At 34.1% G+C, this 22,894-nt stretch overlaps 2 protein-coding genes across 18 annotated transcripts; one reads left to right on the top strand and one right to left on the bottom strand.

Moving 5' to 3' along the window:
* Positions 1-466: 466 nt before the first annotated feature.
* LOC100264084 (transcription factor GTE9) lies at positions 467-14,419 on the bottom strand. Of its 17 annotated transcripts, none has more exons than XM_059740070.1 (12): positions 14,218-14,419; positions 5,360-5,653; positions 4,478-5,190; positions 4,195-4,258; positions 4,031-4,123; positions 3,885-3,949; positions 3,706-3,754; positions 3,545-3,628; positions 3,276-3,397; positions 3,052-3,118; positions 1,071-1,192; positions 467-976 (listed from the first exon to the last, which is right to left on the bottom strand). In XM_059740070.1, the coding sequence occupies exons 2-12, from the start codon at positions 5,448-5,450 to the stop codon at positions 734-736; spliced, it is 1,713 nt and encodes a 570-aa protein (XP_059596053.1). In that variant the 5' UTR covers positions 5,451-5,653; positions 14,218-14,419; the 3' UTR covers positions 467-733. The 17 variants fall into 17 exon arrangements, with proteins under 17 accessions (XP_059596053.1, XP_010655605.1, XP_010655608.1 ...); XM_010657303.3 differs by having other exon boundaries at positions 3,706-3,763; positions 4,478-5,211; positions 5,315-5,653; positions 14,218-14,416; XM_010657306.3 differs by having other exon boundaries at positions 3,545-3,622; positions 3,706-3,763; positions 4,478-5,211; positions 5,315-5,653; positions 14,218-14,416.
* Positions 14,420-17,953: 3,534 nt separating this feature from the next.
* LOC104880546 (uncharacterized) lies at positions 17,954-18,499 on the top strand. The gene has a single exon (XM_010657493.1). It carries the CDS (start codon positions 17,954-17,956, stop codon positions 18,497-18,499), a length of 546 nt encoding a protein of 181 aa, XP_010655795.1.
* Positions 18,500-22,894: the final 4,395 nt, after the last annotated feature.

Below are 22,894 nucleotides of genomic sequence, written 5' to 3'. Positions count from 1 at the left end.
TTTACTTTAAAAAGCGTTTTTGATAAAATAAAAAAATAAAAATAAAAAAATGTATTTGGTGATGTTAATTGCTTCCCGAACTTACGGGAAACCAAATTCATATAATGCAGTGGATTTGATGGCATTTATTCACTTGTTTTGAACCTGTAGGAATTGAGAAAATTAATGTTCAATTAACTTATTTAAACCATATTAGAGATGGGTATGGTGAATTTAGGTTGTATTAGAACTGATTTGATTATTAAATCAAACTAATCCAATTTAATATTAGTTGGATTCATTGGATTTAAGACCTTGACATATTTTAACTAAATATATATGATATGGGCTCAATTGGACTCGCCAGCCCTGTACCATTCATCTTTTTATGGAGTTCAAAAATTAAGTCTTACAAGCACTTGTGAGGAGAGATTCAAAAAGGAAAATAAAACAAAAGTAAAAATCATTCTTATATTACCCAAAAAAGGAAAAAGGAACAAGAAAAAGTATTTATTAGATCTGTATCAGGCAGGACGGGTGAGTACTAGCATATTTCACTATAACGCTATAAAGAATATTCATTTACAATTCCTTTACAAGTCAAGGTAAACACCTAGATGATCAAAATTAGTAAATTCAGTAGAATGTTCTTTAAAAATAACACTCATTTATAACACCATTGTCTTCTTTCCCTCTCCAATTACAAAATATATAAACAAATTGAGCTGGAAAAAAGACAGTTTGGGTTTCAGTACTAATAAAGAATCTCTCCCTCCTCCCCATCTTCATTCAAAATTATCTTTTCATCTTCATCAACGAAGAAGTCATCCTTTATATACAAACCCAATCGCTCTAACGGATTTCCAAAGTTGAAAGCCCTCAATTGCACTTTGGAGTCTCTCTGACGATAATACTGGTAAGTGAGGACACAACCACTGAGCTTCTCAAGCTCTTTTACAATCTGCACATTATTCTCGAACTCAACAGTCCTTGCCATCTGAGGAGAGACATCCCACAGCATTGTGTAAATGAGAGCTTTTAAGGCTTTTTTATGAAAACAAAAATATGAAAGCAATGAACGATAAAACAACCTTCTGCAATGCAACTCGTGCAGCTTCCCTTTCTTTTTCCCGCTGCAGTTTGGATTCAGTCTCTGCCTTCATTCGTGAGGCAGCTTCAGCAGCTCTGACTTGAGCTTCAAGTCTACCTTTCTCTGTACAGGAAAAAGCAAAAGCATTAATTATCAATTTTTTAAAAATAAATATATATATAAAAAGAAAACAGAGAAGATGACATGCACGCAAAAGAGGATAAGCCTACAGAACTTGATGATCTGTACAACAATTACAAGTCCCCTAACAATAGGGCACATTGTTATTGTTATAGTTAAATATGCACACCTCCAATTGATAAGATTATCAATTGAGAACAATGTGATAGCAATATGCAGGACTTCCAATTTGATTACAATATTGAGAAAATATCATCCAAATGAACCCAGATTTTGATGTCCTCTCTGAATTTGAAGCTGTCCACAGGATATAACAGTTAGAAGGGTAGTCTGTGTGTTCATATAATGGGGAAATCTGGGTATTAGAAGGCATGTTACAAATAATGCCTACCTAAAGATGTGGGGTTATAGAGACTTGCAGTTAACCACAAGCATCGTGGAGGAAGATTATTGAAACAGGGAAGTTTGAGGAGAAAGACGGCAAATGGTAAGGAGAGTATGAGAAGACCGTTTCTAGATTTTATTTTTATTTTTAGACCTTTTTTAGATTTTATTGAGAGATTGAAAGATTGGGCAAGGCTTTTTCAGGCTTTGGTTTTTTTTCCTTTCTTTATTCCCTTTTTTATTTCAAGGTTTCTTGTACACTACTTGTGCACCTAAGTCTTGCATATACATAAAAGGAAGCCTACAAAATTCATCATATTTCCTGTAAAGTGGCATCCCATGCCCTAACCCCAATTGACTCGAGCGTTCTTTTAAATGAAGCCTACACTCATTTGCAACAAGTCTTCTTCCCCACTCCCATTTATATACACCCAATCGACTTGAGCGAAGGCCCTAACACCCCACTCATATCAAACTTTTCATTTTATAGGCAATTGCGATTTTATTTTTGATAGGCAATTGAAATTTAATAGAAAAGCACAAAACAAAAGTGGGCTCACCTTAATCAATCATATCATACTTGAAAAGGTTCTAATTTCTACTTCATCAATTTAGTACAGATCTAAAAGCCAAAAAAAAGAATCTACTTACAAAAAAAAAACAAAAAGGCCAAAAAAAAAATCAAAGATTGTTAAGCGAAAGCCCTAACACCCCACCTCAATCCAGAGAAAATAAACAAGCAATAGGCTTCAAACTCATGAATTCCTGGAGAGAGAGGCCCAATTACCACATTAAGTCACCAATTTAACCCAAAAGTTTAAACTTTATTTTTTTTTTTTTCATGGTTAAAAAGGGTGGCAACAAAAGTTTAAACTATTTGGCAATGGCTACTAGTGTAAATCAAGCCAAACTTTGGCTAAAGCTTACTATAGGTTTTTGCACTTTCTAGAAAATTGTCACAACTACAGTTTTGTTTCAAGGCAAGACTTAATTGCCAGAAATCTAAAAAAAATTCAAGCACTTCATAAAAACAGGAAAATATAGATAAAAATTGCAATTTTGTGATGAATCTTACGCTTAATAGTCACGCACACCAATGTATGTATAATAAAGCAAGAAATTATTTGACCATTGACAAGCATGAAGTTGATTAAAATTTTGTCACAATTACAGTTTTTTCTTTTTTTTTTTTTTGATAAGTAAATCATAATTGTATTAAAACAGAGGCGAAAAGCCACAAAGCATACAGGGTACAAAGCCACTAACTCCTCTCAAGGTAAAGACATAATTGCCAGAAATCTAAAAAAAATTCATGCACTTCATAAAAACAGGAAAATATAGATGAAAATTGCAATTTTGTGATAAATCTTACTCTTAATAGTCCACGCACACTAATGTATGTACAATAAAGCGAGAAATTATTTGACCATAGACAAGCATGAAGTTGATTAAAGCACCTTCAAGCTGTTTCTTTTCTAGTCTTTCCTTTTTCTGTTGCATTTTCACTCGATCAGCTTTATTACCCTGAACAATCAGTCAACAGCATGCATCAGCAACATTTCATATTAAATCAATTAACAATTTCTCACTTGCTAAATGAAAACAACCAAGTTATCCGCACCCCCCCCCCCCCCCCCACAACACACACACACACACAGAGAGAGAAGGTTAAAGGCATTACATGGTCAAGAAGTGTCTTCTGTTGTGCTTTCAAGATAGTGTCTGCAAAACGGCTTTTTAGCATTGCCGCACGGAGAGCTTTCTTCGGTGATAGTTGGACATCAAAAATTGGAGTTATCCATCCTGAATGAAATAAACATACACAAAACATTAAACAGAGCAAGATATGCCACAAGTTTGTTTGGTAAAGAAGTTTGATGGCTGAAATTGAAATTTAATTCAACAAGAAAAGTAATACATAAATCGGACATCAAGAGTAGGCAAACTGACCTTCACCGGGAGCAGCTGCTGTAGTAGGAGTCATAGGGTGAGAACTAGTACAGATGTTTTCATCATCCACTGCACTTACTGCACCTTCAGATCATTTCCACATCAGTACCTCATATTATGAAGTAATAACTAGTGGAATATCAAAGGGAAAACATCCTCACCATCAGAATCTGGATCTGATTTGCTAATCCGTGATATTGTGTTTTTCACCTGACAATTCTAAATTTCAAATATTCAGTAAAAGTTTCAGTTAAATTTTGCACAGCACACAGACCAAGTACAATTAGTCAATAATCTCTACAAAGATCAAGATATAAGATAAAGCACGATCATTTTATACCGGTTCAGAAGCATCACTTGAACATGCACGATAATCTTTAACGAATGATCTCTCTGTAGATAGATCTGAACAAAAGCAAAACATACTTGAGGCAACAACTAGTGAAAATCAAGAATAAAGAGCAGCAAAAGAGCAAAATAACTAACCACTTGAGGATCCATTGTTTGAATCATTCTGAAGGCTCAATGGCAACTTGGTATTCCCAGAACCACAAGCATGAGCATTGTTTCTATCAGTGCCTATAAGACACATTGCCAATTAGCTCCTGTAAAGAGCCTTAAAGCAGAAACTGTAATTTGCCAATTCATACCTTTGTCTAGGTCTTTCCCAGATGATTTGGTTCTGCAATTTTCTGCTGTTTTAGTGCACTCTACCTATGTAACAAGAATAAAGTACTCATTGATCAAATAATAGAAAATAAGAAAAGATTCAATTTAGTAAAGAAAAAAAAAACAAAACTCAACCACACATAAAACCATCATATAATCTTTGCTAGGATTAAAAAGCTTTAATTGGTTCAATAGTTTGGCAAGTTATTATCTTGGTTTCAGTTTACACAAACACGTGATTCCAAAATTGTGAAATTTACTTACCTTTTCAGTTCTTGCATCGCATGAGATCTTCATCACTCTTCTCAGCTCCAATAAAGTTTCTTCATCAAATTTATCAATGTTCACCTCCATTGTTTCTATATTTTGGCAGGTCATGCCATGTCTTCGAAGAAAACCACCCAAGTAGGGTGGCATCTTTCCCCTTGACACTTCCATGAGCTCTTTTCTCAGCTTTTGCTTGTCCTCAAATGACATTGAATTGGCATGCAAGGAAGGTGTTGTGCTACATTTCTGCCTTGAACTATTGATTGTTTTTCCTCTACCTCCACTTAATATTTTCCCTGGATCAACCTTTGAGCTTTCAGACCAGTTTGTGTCCACAGTTTTCCATCTTGTATTAAAAAGGTCATTTAGTTTCTTTGCCATCTGATGAACATTATTAGAAGGAGGATTATATAGCATGGCATTGGCAAAAGTTAGCCTGACATCAGCTGCAAATTCTTCAGTAGCAAGGTACATATTTTTCTCCAGTTTGGACTTTATTGTTCCCAAATCCATTGGTTTAGATATAATAGAAAAGTAGTCTGGGATATTCAATGCCACGGGATCCACTGGTTGATTGAAAACCCAACCAGCTGGATGAGTCATCAGTTTTTTCAGAATGGAAGTACACTGCAGTGTCGTACTACGATCCATCTTCTGCCTCTTCGCCTTTGGAACATCTGTAATGCCCGGTGTGCCACGCTTCTTTGTGCCTGCAATAGAAGATTTTGCTTCTGACTTGTCAGTAGCCAAATTATTTTTAGATCATCTGAAGAATGAGCCACAGAATTATATAGTTTATTCATCTGAAAATTATCATTTTTAGTGACATAGTACCATGAACAGATTCATCAGTGAGTGAAATATCATTCCCAAACTCACATGATAGTGTCACAGGTTCAGCTTCAACTTTTTTAGCTGCAAATTTGATCTTCAACTTCCGATTCGGTAATATCTTTCCAATAGCATCCATAGTGAGGAGCTGCAAGAATCGAAGAGGAGGACTGTCTAGATGCTCAGATGGATGCTCATTCGACAAAACTGTTAAAACTCTTTATATGCAATGACAACAACCAAAGCAGTAACTGCTCAGCCTCCCACCCAAAAGGAAATCAACAACAGGGAAGAGCAAAAGAAAACCAGCATGCGTCAAGAGCAAAACAAAGCAGAGGCTCACTGCACAATAATTGTATCACATTAGCACAATAAAAAAGACACTGATGCAGTATTAGTGTAGTCCTGAAAAAATAATAAGCTAGTAGGGGAGAAAATTTTGGGCAACTTCCCTAATGAAAATAGAACACAGTTTTAACCTTTTCATTGCTTAACACCCTTTTTAATTTCTAGAATAGGAGAAAGAAAATTGGAGTCAAACAGCTGTTCCATTCTCAAATAGCAGTAAGGTCCCAAATATTCTTTCCTCTTCCCTTCTCTTCTCAAGAGAACCAAGTAGAGGTGATGATTCTTAGTAGACCCATGAAAATGACTCAAAATAAACACAAAATTAGTGGGCTGGGACGAAGTTTAATTCTGTTTGTGTCATAGTCAGATCGATCCACTTACCCTGGATATAGCCTATCAAAACAAAAAAAAAAAAAAAAAAACAGTTACCCTGTCAATTAAACAGGTCATGTTTGAGTTAGGGTTTCACCCTGTTTAATTGTCATGTCATGTTGACTTGATTGTCACTCAACCCCTTTTATAACCCGTTCAGTTATCAACCCCTTTTATAGCCCGTTCAGTTATCATATCAGGTTGACATAATTATGACTAGATAGGTATAAGACCTTGATTCATATTGTTTTATGTATTAAGATAACAAATTTTAAAACTATAGGAAGGCTTTTTCAGGATTAGGAGATGAGAAAGGTGGATAAATTCATGAATCTCAATCATGTTGTTGTCTTTTTTGGCCTTGTATACATCATGTATACTTTAGGTGCTCTTTCGGCGCTTTTAATACAATTGCTTTATGTATCAAAAAAAAAAAAAAAATCATGTTATAGTCCACAAGCAGGAGGGAAGGGCAATTTACTCTGAAGGGAGGACAAGAAGGGGAGTTTCTAAGTTAAACGCTGTTATATAACTCATTAATAGCAGAGAATTTAGAGCTGTTCTCTACCAAGGAAATTCGTGGTACCTGCACTCCATTGAGAACCCCCTGATTCTTGCTTGGAAGGCAGTTTCAGGAAAGATACTAACAATTGATCTGCCTACGAGGAGAGTATTTTTTAAAGTAAATAGGTACACTCTGTGTATGGTAAGTGAAGAATCAGCAAATCACATTATAATTTGAACTAGAAAATTGCAGGACATGAGGGAAGGCTCCAAAATAAAAAATTAAAGGAGAACCTTATTCAATCCCTTTGGGAGTGGGTCTAGAGCCTGTTAGGATTGAAAAATTATACAGTGTTGAACTTTTTGGACAGTCTAAACTATAGATAGCAGTTATGACACAGGCTTTTTGTCTAGGTGTCATATACTTTTCTCTTTTCTTTCATTGTTGGCCCATCTTGTACATAGGGTGTGCCCCATTTTTTCTAGGCTGTTATGTGCTGTTTAATACATCCTCCGTGTGTCTATCAAAAGAATAAAACAAAATTCTATAGAAAATGTACTTTAAATATTCAAGCGTAAAAATTAAATAAAAGTAAAAGCCAGTTGTTCTATTGTATTCTTCAAGCACACATAGGAGGAGGGATCTCAAAGAGCCAGTCTAGAAGTCGTGGCTGGCTTCTAGAAGCCGTCCAAAGTTGGGGTGGCATGACAAAATCCTTATAATTGACAAACTTATTAGTAGAAAGTGGATAGATTACAAATACATGCTTGAGGTGTTTGGGAGGACAGATTGAACAGAACAATAAAATGATTGTCATGTTAATAAGTGCTCTTCATCGACCTTGTAACGAGTTCCTTTGAGATATTGAGGTTTGAGGTCTTGAATTCTGTTTCACCTTGGAGACAACAGAATCTATTAATGCCTACCTCCATGGTTTTTGGCTTTTCATTATTATTATTATTATTATTATTATCATTATTATTATTTCATAGGTATTCTTTTGTCCCCATTGGGAGAGGGGAGTCTGTCTCAACAATGCGCAAGCCGAAAACTCTAGACTCTATGGATCGAGAGCTAGTGTCATCTTTAGCAAATCTTGATGATCAAAAGATGGTTTACAATGAGGCTGCTCTATCTTTGTTGGTTCACTCCTCCCTAAGCCCAGAGGAGAGAGTGTCATCTGCAGATGACACCCTTTTTTTTGAAGTAGAAGGTCTTGCCAATAAGTTATTGCCTTTGCAAGAGCTGAAGGGCTCCGATCTGTCTTTCAAGAAATTCGCCTTCTTTTGCAAGTTTTTAGGATTTCTAATGGAAGGGTATGAGAGGGAAATTGTGTCCCTACTGAGAAAGTTGAAAGCCAAAAAGGATCGTAGAGTAGTGACATTAAGTATAAAGAGGAGGCCTTCCTCTATGTCCTGCTTTGACAGGGAGCTTCGAAAATTGGAGTGCTTGATTAATTATAGTAAATCAAACAGAAAAGAGAGGATTTGAAACAGTGGGTGGGTTATGTTTGGTGAGTGATCATGAAGTTTGAGATTTTCGGTTTGCAATTGTTTGGTTTAGAGGTTGGGTGTTCGGCTCTCCTCGAAAAAAGGATGGATAGAGAAGAGGAGACGAATTGGAATTGTATCACTAGGTCTTAAGGTAAGGGTTTTGGAGATGTGGGCTTGTTTTGTAATTCCTATGGGAACATAAGGTAGTCATTTCAAGAAGTGGGGAGGGAGAGTAGAATCGGCAATAGTGGGTAGATGAAGTTTGTTTTTACCCAAGGGCTCGATAAGATTGTAGTTTGTGGATTTGGGTTGCAAGCTTGAAAGGCCTCTCTTAGGTCTTTGTCTTTTTAGGCCTTTAGGGTGATGTTTTTGTATTTGGTTATGGTTTGATGTTTCTCTTCTCTTTTACTTGCCTTATGTGTTATTTGTATACTTTGTGTGTACTTTGTGCATCTTTTCCAAGTGCTTTTAATATATTTGTTCAATTTACCAATCAAAAAAAAAAAAAAAAAAAAGCCCACCCACCCTTGACCACTTGAAGCAGGCCTCAAGGGTGGTTTTTATTTTTTCCTTAATATTACATTGATGGTGGAGCTCAGGCATATGAATTCATTATTTGTTACTTGCAGCATGCATAATATTTGTGCAGTTTATAACTTTTTAGTCAGGTATTAGGACACAAGGTTAGGACACGTCCACAGGAACTCTAATCTAGGTGAAGGGAAGAAAAATACAAAGAGAAACAAGAGTTTTCACTGATGCTATAGCTTCTTGCCAAAAAATAAAATTGTATATAGATTAAAAACCAAAAATATGCTCGATCTAGTACATTTCAACCATGTGGATGTCCACATGGATGGATTGATGCTTTTTGTTTTCCTTTGCTTTTCCTTTTCAACAGGGCAAAATCACAGCCATGGAGTACATTTTTTATCTATTTAAAAAAGCCCAAAATAAAAAACCTTGATCTATGCTTTTTTTCCCTCTTGAAAAAAGCCTAAAAATGCAATAATGGAATACGTTTTAGAGTTTTTCCTTTTCTTCAGTTTCACATATGTGTTCCGTCTTTTTCTTCAAATTAAATTTGAAAAATCTAAATTGAAGAAATTTGAGCATGAGAGAAAGAGTGATCCTAACAAATAAGCCATTATTTCTCTGTACTTTCTAAGTGATAGTTTCATGACCTTGGTTTTCTATTTTTTCTTTTGATAGGCAAATGGACAACATATGAAAAGATCAGCACCTAACAAAAAGAGGCACACCCAATGTACACTAGGGGTATACAAAAGGAACCAAAAATAAAGGTAATAAAGGAACGAAACAAGAAAGCCCACAAAAAATGATCCATCTATTTCACAATTAAGGCCATCTAAAAAATCCAACTTTGTGAAGATCTCAATCCTTATCAAATCCCAGACCACTTCAACAATGATTGTCAAAAGGGTCTCCTTAAAACTCTGTTATACCAGTTCTTCGTCATTGAAGATCCTTCGATTACACTCTTTCCACATGCACCACCAAAATAAGCATAGGGGAGACATGCCCCAGATCTTCCTTTGCCTTTTCTCCATCCCCTTGACCTTCCACCCTAAAAGAAGGTTTTTCAATGAGTCCACAAACACCCACTGCAACCCAAAAATTGCTAAATAAAATTCTACAACTTTTTTGTCCTATTGCAATTGATTACAATGTGATTGTTGTACTTTCACTATCTTTACAAATGCTACATCTATATTTACCATCATCCACCCTCTTCTCACGAGAATATCTATTATAAGAATCCCCCCGACAGCTTCCCATTTAAAAAAGTTCTTAGAGGAGCATGAAGCCTTCAAATATCCATGGTTGAGAACAATTTTTTACTCTCACCACATAAAGAACTATAGTAGGACTTCTAACACAAGTTGCCTTTCATATCTTCTTTTCAATGTAAGCTATCTCAACGATGTACTTTCACTATCTTTACAAATGCTACACCTATATTTACCATCATCCACCCTCTTCTCACGAGGATATCTATTATAAGAATCTTCCCCCCAGACTACTTCCCATTTAAAAAAGTTCTTAGAGGAGCATGAACCTTCAAATATCCATGGTTGAGAACAATTTCTTACTCTCACCATATAAAGAACTACAGTAGGACTTCTAACACAAGTTGCCTTTCATATCTTCTTTTCAATGTAAGCTATCCACCCCCTCTCCTTACACTCACTAAATGTATGAGCTAGAAAAATTGAACCACCACATCCATGTCCCAATCCTAAAAGTGTCCTCTGAACCACACAGAACTATGGTCTCAATTCCCTTCCCCTTCCCACAAATCTGCTTTTGCAGCATCTTTGGCAAAGACTAAACTACAAACTCTCATCCACCCACCTGTCCTACCAGAATTAAAGAATTTAGTTCTCATACCACATCTAACTTGAATAGTTGTTTTGATTCTAAAATATCTAATTCTCTTCTACTGATTTATCATAAACTTACACCGAAAGACCCTCTCACCTAGAGAGCGCTCCCAACCCCATCCGTTTCTCCATACATGGCATGGATGAACTTCCTCTAAGAACTATCATGCTCATGTGCAAACCTTCATAATAATTTGCTTATGGTAGCTCAATTTAAGGCCTTCAACTTCTTGCTTCCCAATCCACCATACTTCCTATCCTTGCAAACAATTCCCCAACTTACTAGAAGCATTTCCTTTTCTTCTAAGTGGTGACCCCACAATAAATCTCTCTGAATTTTTTTCAATCTAATCCTTAATCTTCTGGGAATTGAAAAAGGGACACGAAGTAAACTAGAAGACTTCATAAAGTGCCCTTTAATATTGTTAACCTCCCTTCTTCTCACTTAGATAGATATTGCTTCTTCTCGGAGGCCAATCATCTCTCCTCTACCAAGTCCCACACAACACAGAAATCCCGAACTGGTCTTAGAGGCAAGCAAAGATATGAGGTGGGAAGACTCCAAACTTGCATCTAAATAGCAAAGTAAATTGTCCACCCTACCACCTCTCCCACAGGGACCATCTCATTTTTGTTAGTTTATCTTTAAGCCTAACACAAATTTGAAATAGATAACAACCCCTCCCAATATCTAAACACATCCACATCATCCTCATAGAAAATAAGCATGTTATCTATAAACAGTAAACAGGATATATTCATTATCTCTCTTCTCTACCCTTCACAACAAAACCTCTAATGAAACCACCTTGCCCTGCTTTAATAATGAGGCAACTGAGAGCCTCCATTATAAGCACAAAGGGGATAGTGTATCACCCTATCACATGTTTTACAACTCTAAAAAATATCCATGGGATGTCATTAACAATGACAATCTCACAATGGATATGCTAAAATATATCTTCTTTCTCAATGCATGATCAAAACTCATCGTTTAGATGACAAAGAGGAGGAACTTTCAATTTAAATGATCATATATTTTTTTTATATCCAACTTGAAAACAAGGCTGGAGCTTTTTTTTCTCAAGTCAATGCCCTTGTTGGCGATCTCTAGGTTTTTTCTTCTCTTTTCTTTTTTAGTTTTGTTCTATAAATGCTTTAAATTTTAACAAGTATTGTCTTCTATATAACTTCATTCTTCTCAATTCATAAAAAGCTTCTGTTTTTTTTTGGTAGCCTTCTTAGGGAGATTGTCAGCACACCCCTTGTTTGTGGAGACCGATGATGCCATGGTATGGTAGCCTATGAAGGATGATGTTTTCTCTGTTAAGTCCCTCTACTACTCCTTAGCCGATAGGAGAGTGGAACTGTTCCCCCACGATATTGTTTGGAATTCTTGGGTGCCCCTGAGAATTAGCTTTTTTGCTTGGGAAGCAACTTGGGCCAAGATTTTGACTCTAGATCAACTCAAAAGGAGGGTTTGGAGGATTCCTAATAGATGTTACTTGTATAAGGAAGAAGAAGAAACTAGTGACCATATTTTCATCCATTGTTCAAAAGCTTGTTTGTTGTGGCAATTGATCTTTGCACATTTTGGCATTCAGTGGGTGTTGAGTTGTTCGGTTAGAGAGGTCCTTCTGAGTTGGCACGAGTCCTTTGTGGGTAAAAAAATGAAGAAGGCTTAGAAAGCTGCTCTGTTGTGTATGTTTTTGGGCTTTATGGCGGGAGAGAAATAGGAGGGCTTTTGACAACTTTGAAGGCATGGATCAAACAATTAAAAATTCTTTTTTGTATATATTTTGGGGTTGGGCTAAATTGTAGGGCAGATCTTTATCATTGTTAGACTTTGTGGATTGGGTAAGCTCACGATAGGGTGCGGTAACGGGTTTTTGTGTTTTCATGCCTTTTTGTCCTTTTTTTCTTCGTATACGTGTATACTTTCTTTTTTTTAATGCAACTCTTATTTACTTATCAAAAAAAAAAAGCTTTTTTTAGGGGAAATTTTTCATATTTTAGATCATTTTTCTTTTACTTTCTTTCATAAATTCTTTTTTTTTATAGGTCAAAAAAAAGCTTTTTGTGAATTGAGAAGAACAAAGTTATATAAAAGACAATACTTACTAAAATTTAAAGCATTTATAGAAAAAAGTTAAGAAAAGAAAAGAAAAAACCTAGAGATCACCAACTACTTTTCTTTCATAAATTCTCATATATTATTAATTTTGTATGCTATTACTTTTAACTCAAAAACATTATTTTGAATTTTTAAAATTTTAAGTTCAATTTTTAGGTAAGTAGAAAGCTATAGGAAGTGGGGAACTAGGGGTGAGATTTATATGAATAATATAAAATCTAAACAATATACAATTAATATATCTTTATCTATCTATTTTAAAAAAATAAAAAATGTCTCCTCAATATGTTATGGGTAACCAATATAACTTTTCACAAATTTCTTAATTTAAAATTATATACTGTGATATTAATTTCAAGAAAAACTGGTTTACAAATTTTAAAGGAAAAACTAAGGAAAAACATTGTACACCCTAAAAATAGTTCTCACAATTTAATAAAAAAAAAAAAAAAAGTGACAAGAAAATTAATAAACAGAATCTTAAACTTTACTCTTACTCAAAAAAAAAAAGAAGAAATGGGAAAGGAAAACCTTCTAAATAAATTTTTTTTAAATGCAGACTGATTTTTGACCATTTTTGAAGAGACAAAACCGCATGCCATGGATGCAAATTTTGTTAGTTTTATGTCCCAAATTGCAGTCATGTCTGCACTTTTCCTTTTTAAAAAATGTCCAAACATGCAGCTATAGCCTGTTGCTTTTACCTACTTTAATACCGAAACACACAGGTTTTGTCCACGTGGCAGAGAAGCACTAGATTGAGTTTGTTTGCATTCTAATCTAAAAGCATCTGTTTTTTTTTTCCTGGAAGAAGCTCTACTATGGATGCAAACTCAACAGGCCAAAAAAGAAAAACTATAAAAACAAGACCTAAGTAAATATACCAAAAACAGCATGATCATATTTTAAAAACCCGAGGCGCAAGTGTTTATGCCGTACATGATCTAAGTCGCATACACATACGAAAAGGTGCAAGCACCATACCCTTCTGGTGCCAATCTTGGTTGAACTATAAGCCACAAGGTCTTCGCTGAAGAAAAATTGTGTTTATTTCATTTTTAAGAAAATGATGGTCTAGCTTAATGAAGAAAAAAAAAAATCAATGGGTCTAAACACTGAAATAGGAGACCTTTTCTCGGAACAAATCAAAATGAATTTTATCCGCACACAAAAACCCAATCATCAGAAACCAAAACAAAAAATAAAGGAAACAAACAGAAAACTAGGATTTAGGATTCGAACAAGAATCAACAAAACCCAATCAACATCGCAAATCTGCGATCAAAAACCTTGAATTCATATTACAAGAGGACCTCAAAAAAATATTATACGAAACAGCAATCTATTGAAACGCAGATCATCAAGCCACACAGAATTTCTAACGAAGCAGTAAGACGGATTCCTACTTTTAAAAAAAAATTAAAAAAAAAAAGGGATTCATCGGTTTTTCAAAATAGAGAAACCCGGAAACTCGTAAACTCCGATGGTACCCCACTGAGCATTAGGCTTACGATTTTTATTGGCTCCCAAAAACTGAAAATCGAAGATCGATCCTCTTTTCTCCATAACATAACTAGAAACCTCACAAACTAAAACAGAAAGCGAAATTAAAAAAGAAATTAGGGTTTAGAATTGGGAAGATAACTCACCAAAAGTGTACAGAACCCGCGAAAAGCACCGATCGAAGACCTGGAATCACAGCGCAGAAGAAAGAGCGAACCGCGGAAAGAGAATCTTCTGGGCTTCGAAAGAGAAAGAGCTTCGACACGGAGAACGGCACTGTACTACCGCGAGGGATATCGGAGGGGGCGAGGTTTTAGAGTGGACAGTAGTAAAACAAGGACTAGGGCTTTTCTATTTCTTGATTACAAAGTTACTTTTAACTCCCTAAAATCCCGGTGAATATCATTTTAACGCGGTGTGATTACAACCAGGTCCTCCTTTTTTCTCAATTTCCATTTTACACCCGAATGCATCTAATTTCATTCGCATATTACCCCTCCATTAATCATATTCATTTTTTTAAAAATTACACAACCTGTCTAAAATTTTACTAAATTACACAAACTTCATATCTTTTAAAATTATATTTCAACGTAAAAGCCTCAATTGAATCTTCTCCTTCCAGAAAAAAATCTCTAAGCCCAAATAAATTAAAACTCTAACAGCCACTTAAATTAATAAAAAGAATCCAATTTTTTCCTCAAGTCAACCAAATCCTATGATGATCCAATCAAAATCAAAGAAATTAAAAAATTAAAAAAATAAATAAATAAGACCAAGTGTCATGGGGAAGGAGATAAAGATAAAAGTGGCCCCACTTGTTCTCTTATCCATCTCTTAAACTTGGGATAGTGAAGTCAAACTTTTTTATCTTTATTTAATCATAACCTAAAATATGACATAGGCATATATTATATATCATATATTTATTTTTTTATTATTTTTTTTAAAAATAAAATTTTAATTTAAAAAGTAAATTTATAGTTGAAAAAAACTAAAAATGTATACAATATATCATAAATAATATTAATATATATATTATTTAATATATATATATATATATATATATATATATATATATATATATAAATTATTTTTATATATTGAATAACATAAAATAATTTTATTATAAATTATAAATATTTTAATCAGACTATTATTAACAAATAAATAAAAAATTATTTACTAAATTTTAAATTGTTAAACAATTTTCATATAATGTTGCACATATGAGAGATTTTATGGACTTGTTTGGTTGTTATTTTCAAGAACTAATTTTTATTTTTAAAAATAAAAAAAAATATACTAAAAAGAAGGGATGTGTTTTTATTTTTTTGTATTTTCCATATTCTCAAAAACCACTTTTTTATAACAATAAAAATGTGTTTTCATTATTTTTTCACTATTTAAAAAATAAATTATCTTTCATGTTTTTTCTCCGTTCTTTTTATGTTTTCCTATCTATTTTTTTTATATTTCTACGAAGATGAGCTACACCCAACCACCACAACCCCACCCGCAAGCCCTTTCTTTTTCCTTAAATTATTGAAATTAATTAATTACACATGGTTACAAAGTCATCATTTGTTTAAGAAAATTATAATTTGTATAAAAATTTGAAAATAGAATATATATATTTTTAATTTAAATGAATTGTATATATAAAAATTATTTATATATTTATAATATCAAGTTAATGGAAGAAAATACTTTATTAATTAAAAAAAACAACTTTCGAACATGTTTTTTGTTTAACTTATTCTAAAAAAAATTATTAAGTTAACCAAACATGTTTTTTTTTTTCAAATTTAGTTTCCAAATACAATTTTTTTTTCTAAAAATACCAAAAACTGCTTTCCAAAACAGTTTTCAAAAACAACCAAATAGGCCTCATATTTCTTTTAATAACAAATATTAAAGTGAAATAAAATTTTTGTTTTAAATAAATATTGAACATTAAAAAATAATATGTTTTTATTCTATTTTTTATTCATTTTACAAATCAAAACATAATATATCCTGAAATAAGATTTTGGAATATTATGTCCACTTAATATAACATTCATTGATATTATATACCATTTAAGAGGTGTTTGGTACGGTCGGAATAGGGAATGGAAATGAATATTTTGTTTTCATTCTTATTTCTTAGTGGATAGAAATGAATTTGATGATTCCATTGTTGGGATTTTATTTCTCCTGCATTTTCGGTAATAAACCGAAGACGTGATTTGGTCCACATCATTCCATCAATTTAGGAACGAGAATTCATTCTCCAAACCACGTTCGCATCACTACCCCATGTTTTGTGCATGTTCCAAGTAGACTCAATGATGGAGAGAGTCTTTTAAAACGAGGCAGAACACTAACGGGAGGGTACCCTAAGCCTGCAATCTCTTTTCAGTTTTCAAAACATCATCTAAGCGGAGATTATGAAGGTTTAGAAGCACCCGAAACCCGAAAATAGCAAAACTCATTTTAACTTGTAGAATGGCAATACCAGGAGGTATGTTTTCCGATCAGTTTATAATTTTGTTTATGATCTAATTGTTATTTAATTTTTTTTATATAGCATGTTTAGATAAAGATTACAGTTGGTATCAGAGCCTTGTATACCTTTGCCTTGTTCATTTTACAATCTGCATTTTTCAATCAAATGAGTTTTGGTATTTTGGAGGTTTTGGTGTTTTAAATCATCAATTTGGTGTCTAGAATGCCTGGAAACTGTCGGGTTTTATTTCGGGTTGCAGATAGGTCAAACAAACCCGGTTGAAACAAGGGGTTATCATTTTGACTGTCAATAAGACTTAAATAAGTAAAAAAGTAATCAGAAAATGGGCAGTAGCCCAGTTGGTCATGGCCTTGTCTACCTTCATTGATTGCACAGGTTTGAGTCTTCCTGTCAAAAACCTATAAACTTATTTTTATTTTTTTTTTATAAAGAGATTGATTTAGCTGGTATTTCTTTCCTTCAACAAAGCCTCTGCCTCAAGACTTGCATGTCACGGATTTCCGTTTCCCTGGATCTAGTGAATTGTAATAATAAAAAAAAAATCATAAAATTTAGTGTTTTTAAAATATGTTAATTTATGGATATTTTATGTGATATATTATTTATTTTTGCTAGTTGAATGCATATTTTTATTTTAATGGTTTATTGTGCATACACATTAAATTAAATAATTTGCACATTAAATTTATTCTTAAAGGCTTTTATGGTTTTAATTTTAGATATTAACGTGCTTATAACTTGTACAATTTCAGAAATTTTGCACATTGATATTGAGTTTTGTGTAAAAAAAAATTACTTATTGTTTCATGCAATTTATATAAGTTTTCTTGTGAATTAATTAAATGTCAAGTGATCCATATAATTTTAATTAATTAAGGACTAGTCACAACATCTTTAATTATGCAAAATTATATATTAATTGTTTTGGGATCACATATTGGAAAATGACATTATGGGTAATTAATTATATTTGATATAACAAAATTTTATCCCACAGGAATTTTTTATTATATTTGTATAATTAATTAGGGTGGAATATCAAATTATATTTCTTAATTACCCACAGGAATTAGGAAATAAAACACAATTTGATAGTTTTATCATAAGGTTTTACATGGATCTAATTGAATTAGAATTTTAGCCCACAAACAAGTTTTATGTCACTAGATTCATAATTTTTTAACATGAATTACATTGGTAAAACATGATATTTGTTTATTAGTCTCAAATTTGAATTATAAGCATGTATGTTTAATTTTTGTGCAGTCATGCAACCTACGAATTTCTCTAATATAAAATGTGACATTCCCGAATTAAAAGGCGATAACTATAAGGTTTGGAAGGAGAGAATTCTCCTTCATTTGGGGTGCATGGACATTGATTATGCTATTAGGAAAGACAAAGAAACCATTATTGACACCAGCACTACAGCAGAAAAGGCTCTTTATGAACAATGGGAGCAATCAAATCGCCTTAGTCTGATGTTCATAAAGACCAAAATCTCTTATGGTATTTGTGGTTCTGTGGATCAGCATGACAATGTCAAGGCATTACTAAAGACTATTGATGAACAATTTGTGACTTCAGATAAGGCACTTGCCAGCACCCTGATAATGAAGTTTTCATCTTTAAGGCTCACCAATGTGAGTGGTATGCGAGAACACATAATGCAAATGAGGGATATTGCGGCACAATTGAAAACACTTGAGGTTGAAATGTCTGACTCCTTCATTGTGCACTTCATTTTAAACACTCTTCCACAACAATATGGACCCTTCAAAATCTCCTACAACACACACAAAGATAAGTGGTCAATTAATGAGCTTCTGACCATGTGTGTTCAAGAGGAGGGAAGGTTGAAAATGGAATTGGGTGAGAGTGCATTAATGATAATGGAAGGAAAGGATCAAAATTAGGCCAAAAAGAAAGGGAAAGGTAAAATACCGCCCCAAGGTGGAATCAAGAAAGTCAATAAGTGCTTCTTCTGTAAGAAGAAAGGGCACAAGAAAAATGGTTGCACCAAATTCCAGAAATGGCTTGAGAAGAAAGGTAAACCAATCTCATTTGTTTGTTATGAATCTAATATGGTTGATGTTATTTATAACACATGGTGGATTGATTCTGGTTCTACAATCCATGTTTCGAATACCTTGCAGGGTATGCGAAACCTAAGGAAGCCAATGCCAAGTGAGCAATGCATTTATTCAGGAAACAAGATGCGTTCACATGTGGAGGTTGTTGGAACATGTAGTTTAGTTTTAAGTAGTGGTTTTATTTTAAATTTAGAAAAGACATTTTATGTTCCAAGTTTCTCTAGGAATTTGATTTAAGTTTCAAGAATTGTACCTTTGGGTTATTCCTTTAGTTTTTATGAGACATCTTTCAGTTTGTTTTATAAATCTAATCTTGTTGGAAATGGTACATTGTCTAATGGTCTTTTCTCTATCAATTTGCAAAATAATACCACTAATAATACTATGCATGTTCACATTGGTACAAAACGATGTGTTATGAATGAAGATTCCTCTATGTTGTGGCATTAGAGATTGGGACATATCTCCATACAGAGAATTAAGAGATTAGTAAATTATGGAGTACTTAGTACTTTAGATTTTACTGATTTTCACACTTGTGTGGACTGCATTAAGGGAAAGCAAACCAACAAGTCTAAGAAGGGTGCCAAGAGGAGCACAGACATATTAGAGATCATATATTCAGATATTTGTTGTCAAGACATGGACGCGTATGGTCCGAAATACTTCATCTCCTTCATAGACGATTACTCATGATACATGTAGATCTACTTGCTTCATAACAAGAATGAAGCATTGGGTGCCTTTAAAGTTTTTAAGGCTGAAGTAGAAAAACAATGCGAAAAGCAAATAAAAATTGTGAGAACGGATAGAGGTGGAGAATATTATGGTAGATACACTGAGGATGGACAAACACCTAGTTCATTTGCGAAGTTTCTTCAAGAGCATGGGATAGTTGCTCAATACACCATGTCTGGTTCCCCAGACCAGAACAGTGTGGCTGAAAGAAGAAACCGAACATTAATGGACATGGTTAGGAGTATGCGTAGCAACTCCAAGCTTCCCGAATCCTTGTGGACTGAAGCTCTTAAAACAACAGTGTATATATTGAACCGAGTTCCAACAAAGGCTGTCCCCAAGACGCCATTTGAATTATGGAAAGGTTGGAAACCGAGTTTGCGACATATACGCGTTTAGGGATGCCCATCTGAAGTAAGAGTTTACAACTCACAAGAGAAGAAACTAGACCCAAGGACCATTAGTGCGTATTTCATTGGATATGCCGAAAGGTCTAAAGGGTATAGATTTTACTATCCATCTCACAACACTAGAATTGTGGAGTCAAGAAATGCTAAGTTTCTTGAGAATGACTTGATTAGTGGGAGTGATCGATTTCAAGACATTGTTTTTGAAAAAGATCATATAGATGTTCAACCATCCACTTCAAGTGATAGATTGATTGTCATTCAGAACGCCCCTCAAGTTCAAACGGGTGATAGACAACCAATCATTGAAGCTCCACAAATTGCTAATGACAATCCAGTAGATCAAGTTGTTCAAGATTCGCCAGAAATTATTGAACAACCCATTGAGCAACGTGATCCTCAGGAAAATGTTGATTCAATATTAAGAAGATCTACAAGAGTGAGAAAACCAGCAATACCTAGTGATTATGTTGTGTATCTGCAAGAATTAGACTATGACATTGGAGCCGAAAATGATCCTGAAACGTTTTCACAAGCCATAAGTTGCAAAGAGTCTAATTTATGGTATGATGCTATGAAAGATGAGATGAATTCTATGGCATCTAATGGAGTCTGGAATCTTGTTGAGTTTCCTAATGGTGCAAAAGCCATTGGATGTAAATGGGTCTTCAAGACAAAGAAAGATCCATTGGGCAACATTGAAAGATATAAAGTGAGACTCGTTGCTAAAGGATTCACTCAAAATGAAGGAATTGACTACAAGGAGACTTTTTCTCCTGTATCTAAGAAAGATTCTCTTCGTGTCATTATGACATTAGTTGCACATTTTGACTTAGAGTTGCAACAAATGGATGTGAAAACGACATTTCTCAATGGAAATCTAGAGGAAGAGGTTTACATGAAACAACTAGAAGGATTTTCTTCTAGTAGTGGTGAGTGAGCATTTGGTATGCAAGCTTAAGAAATCCATATATGGATTGAAACAAGCATCCCATCAGTGGTATTTGAAGTTTCATGATGTTATCTCTTCATTTGGTTTCGTGGAGAACATTATGAATCAATGTATATATCAGAAAATCAGTAGGAGTAAGATATGTTTCCTTGTTTTGTATATGGATGACATTTTACTTGCAACCAATGATAAGGGTTTGCTACATGAGGTGAAACAGTTTCTATCTAAAAACTTTGATATGAAGGATATGGGTGATGCGACTTATGTCATTGGCATTAAGATACAGAGAGACAGATTTCAAGGCCTTTTAGGTTTGTCCCAAGAGACCTATATCAACAAGGTTTTAGAAAGATTTCGAATGAAAGATTGTTCACCAAGTATAGCTCCCATTGTGAAGGGCGATAGGTTCAATTTGGACCAGTGCCCGAAGAATGATCTTGAGCGGGAAAAAATGAAGAACATTCCTTATGCTTCTGCTGTTGGAAGCTTGATGTATGTTCATGTCTGCACAATACCTGACATTGCATTTGCTGTTGGGATGTTAGGGAGATATCAGAGTAATCCAAGTATAGACCACTGGAAAGCTGCAAAGAAGGTGATGAGGTACCTTCAAGGGACCAAAGACTACATGCTTATGTATAGACGGACTAATAATTTGGAAGTGATTGGCTACTCTGATTCAGACTACGTTGGCTGCATTGATTTGCGAAAATCAACTTCAAGATATGTCTTTATGCTAGCCGGTGAAGTTGTTTCTTGGAGAAGTGCAAAGCAAACTTTGATTGCAACTTCCACTATGGAGGCTGAGTTCGTGTCTTGTTTTGAGGCTACCTAGCATGGTGTATGGTTAAAGAGTTTCATTTCTGGGCTTAGAGTTGTGGATTCAATTTCTAGGCCATTGAAGATATATTGTGACAATTCAGCTGCAATTTTTATGGCTAAGAACAATAAAAGTAGCAGTCGAAACAAGCACATCGACATCAAGTATTTAGCCCTAAGAGAACGTGTTAAAGAGAAAGCAGTGGTTATTGAACACATTAGCACTGAATTGATGATTGTTGATCCTTTGACTAAAGGCATGCCACCGTTGAAATTTAAGGATCATGTAGATAGATTGGGACTTGGTTCCTTTATATGATTTTCGTTGTAAGAACGAATGTTATTTTCAATGAAACTCTATTTGTGATGTTTTCTCATATTTGATTTTCTTTGTGTACACTTTTATTCATTTATTGAGAAATATCATTAATGTTTGGACCTAGAATAAACATAGGGTTTATTCATTAAGCCATATGGGCTAGTGTTTAAGAAACATGATGCATTGTGATACATGGAAGATAATACTCGATATTAGAGGACCTATCACCATGATTCATGTGTTTTGTTTCTTGCTATGATGAATGATGGAATATATGGACCAAGTGGGTGAATGTTGGGATTTTATTTCTCCTGCATCTTCGGTAATAAACCGAAGATGTGATTCGGAATGTGGTCCACATCATTCCATCAATTTAGGAACGAGGATTCATGCTCCAAACCACGTTCGCATCACTACCCCATGTTCTGTGCACGTTCCAAGTAGACTCAGTGATGGAGAGAGTCTTTTAAAACAAGGCAGAACACTAACGGGAGGGTACCTTAAGCCTGCAATCTCTTTTCAGTTTTCAAAACACCATCTAAGTGGAGATTGTGAAGGTTTAGAAACACACGAAACCCGAAAATAGCAAAACTCATTTGATCGCTCAGATTTTGTCGTTTATTGGATCAAAACAAAATTTATAACCTAATTCACTATTCTATAGCAATTTGTACCCAATCAAAAAGTGGTTTTAGTACAAACTACTGTAGTATAGTGGTTTTTAAGTATCGTCCACAAGGATGGATTATTCTTGGTAATTAAGGCTTGAATGAGATGATAAGAAATGATTGTGATCAAATGAAATTGGTTTGAAAATGCATGATAAAATCTCAAGGTAACAATGTATTCAAATTGAAAGGAAAATGAAGTGTAAAAGAGAAGAAAATTAATAAGATGTGAGATTCTCGGAGTTAGGATTTTCTAGAGAGCAATTTCCATAGTGAATAGGTGTTAAGATATAATTTTCATCAAGTTAGATTGAA

The sequence above is a fragment of the Vitis vinifera genome, chromosome 10 (assembly GCF_030704535.1).
Source record: "Vitis vinifera cultivar Pinot Noir 40024 chromosome 10, ASM3070453v1".
In the NCBI taxonomy this organism is placed as follows: Eukaryota; Viridiplantae; Streptophyta; class Magnoliopsida; order Vitales; family Vitaceae; genus Vitis; species Vitis vinifera.
The sequence above is the reverse complement of the archived record's forward strand: the minus strand, read 5'-3'. Positions and strand labels throughout refer to the sequence as shown.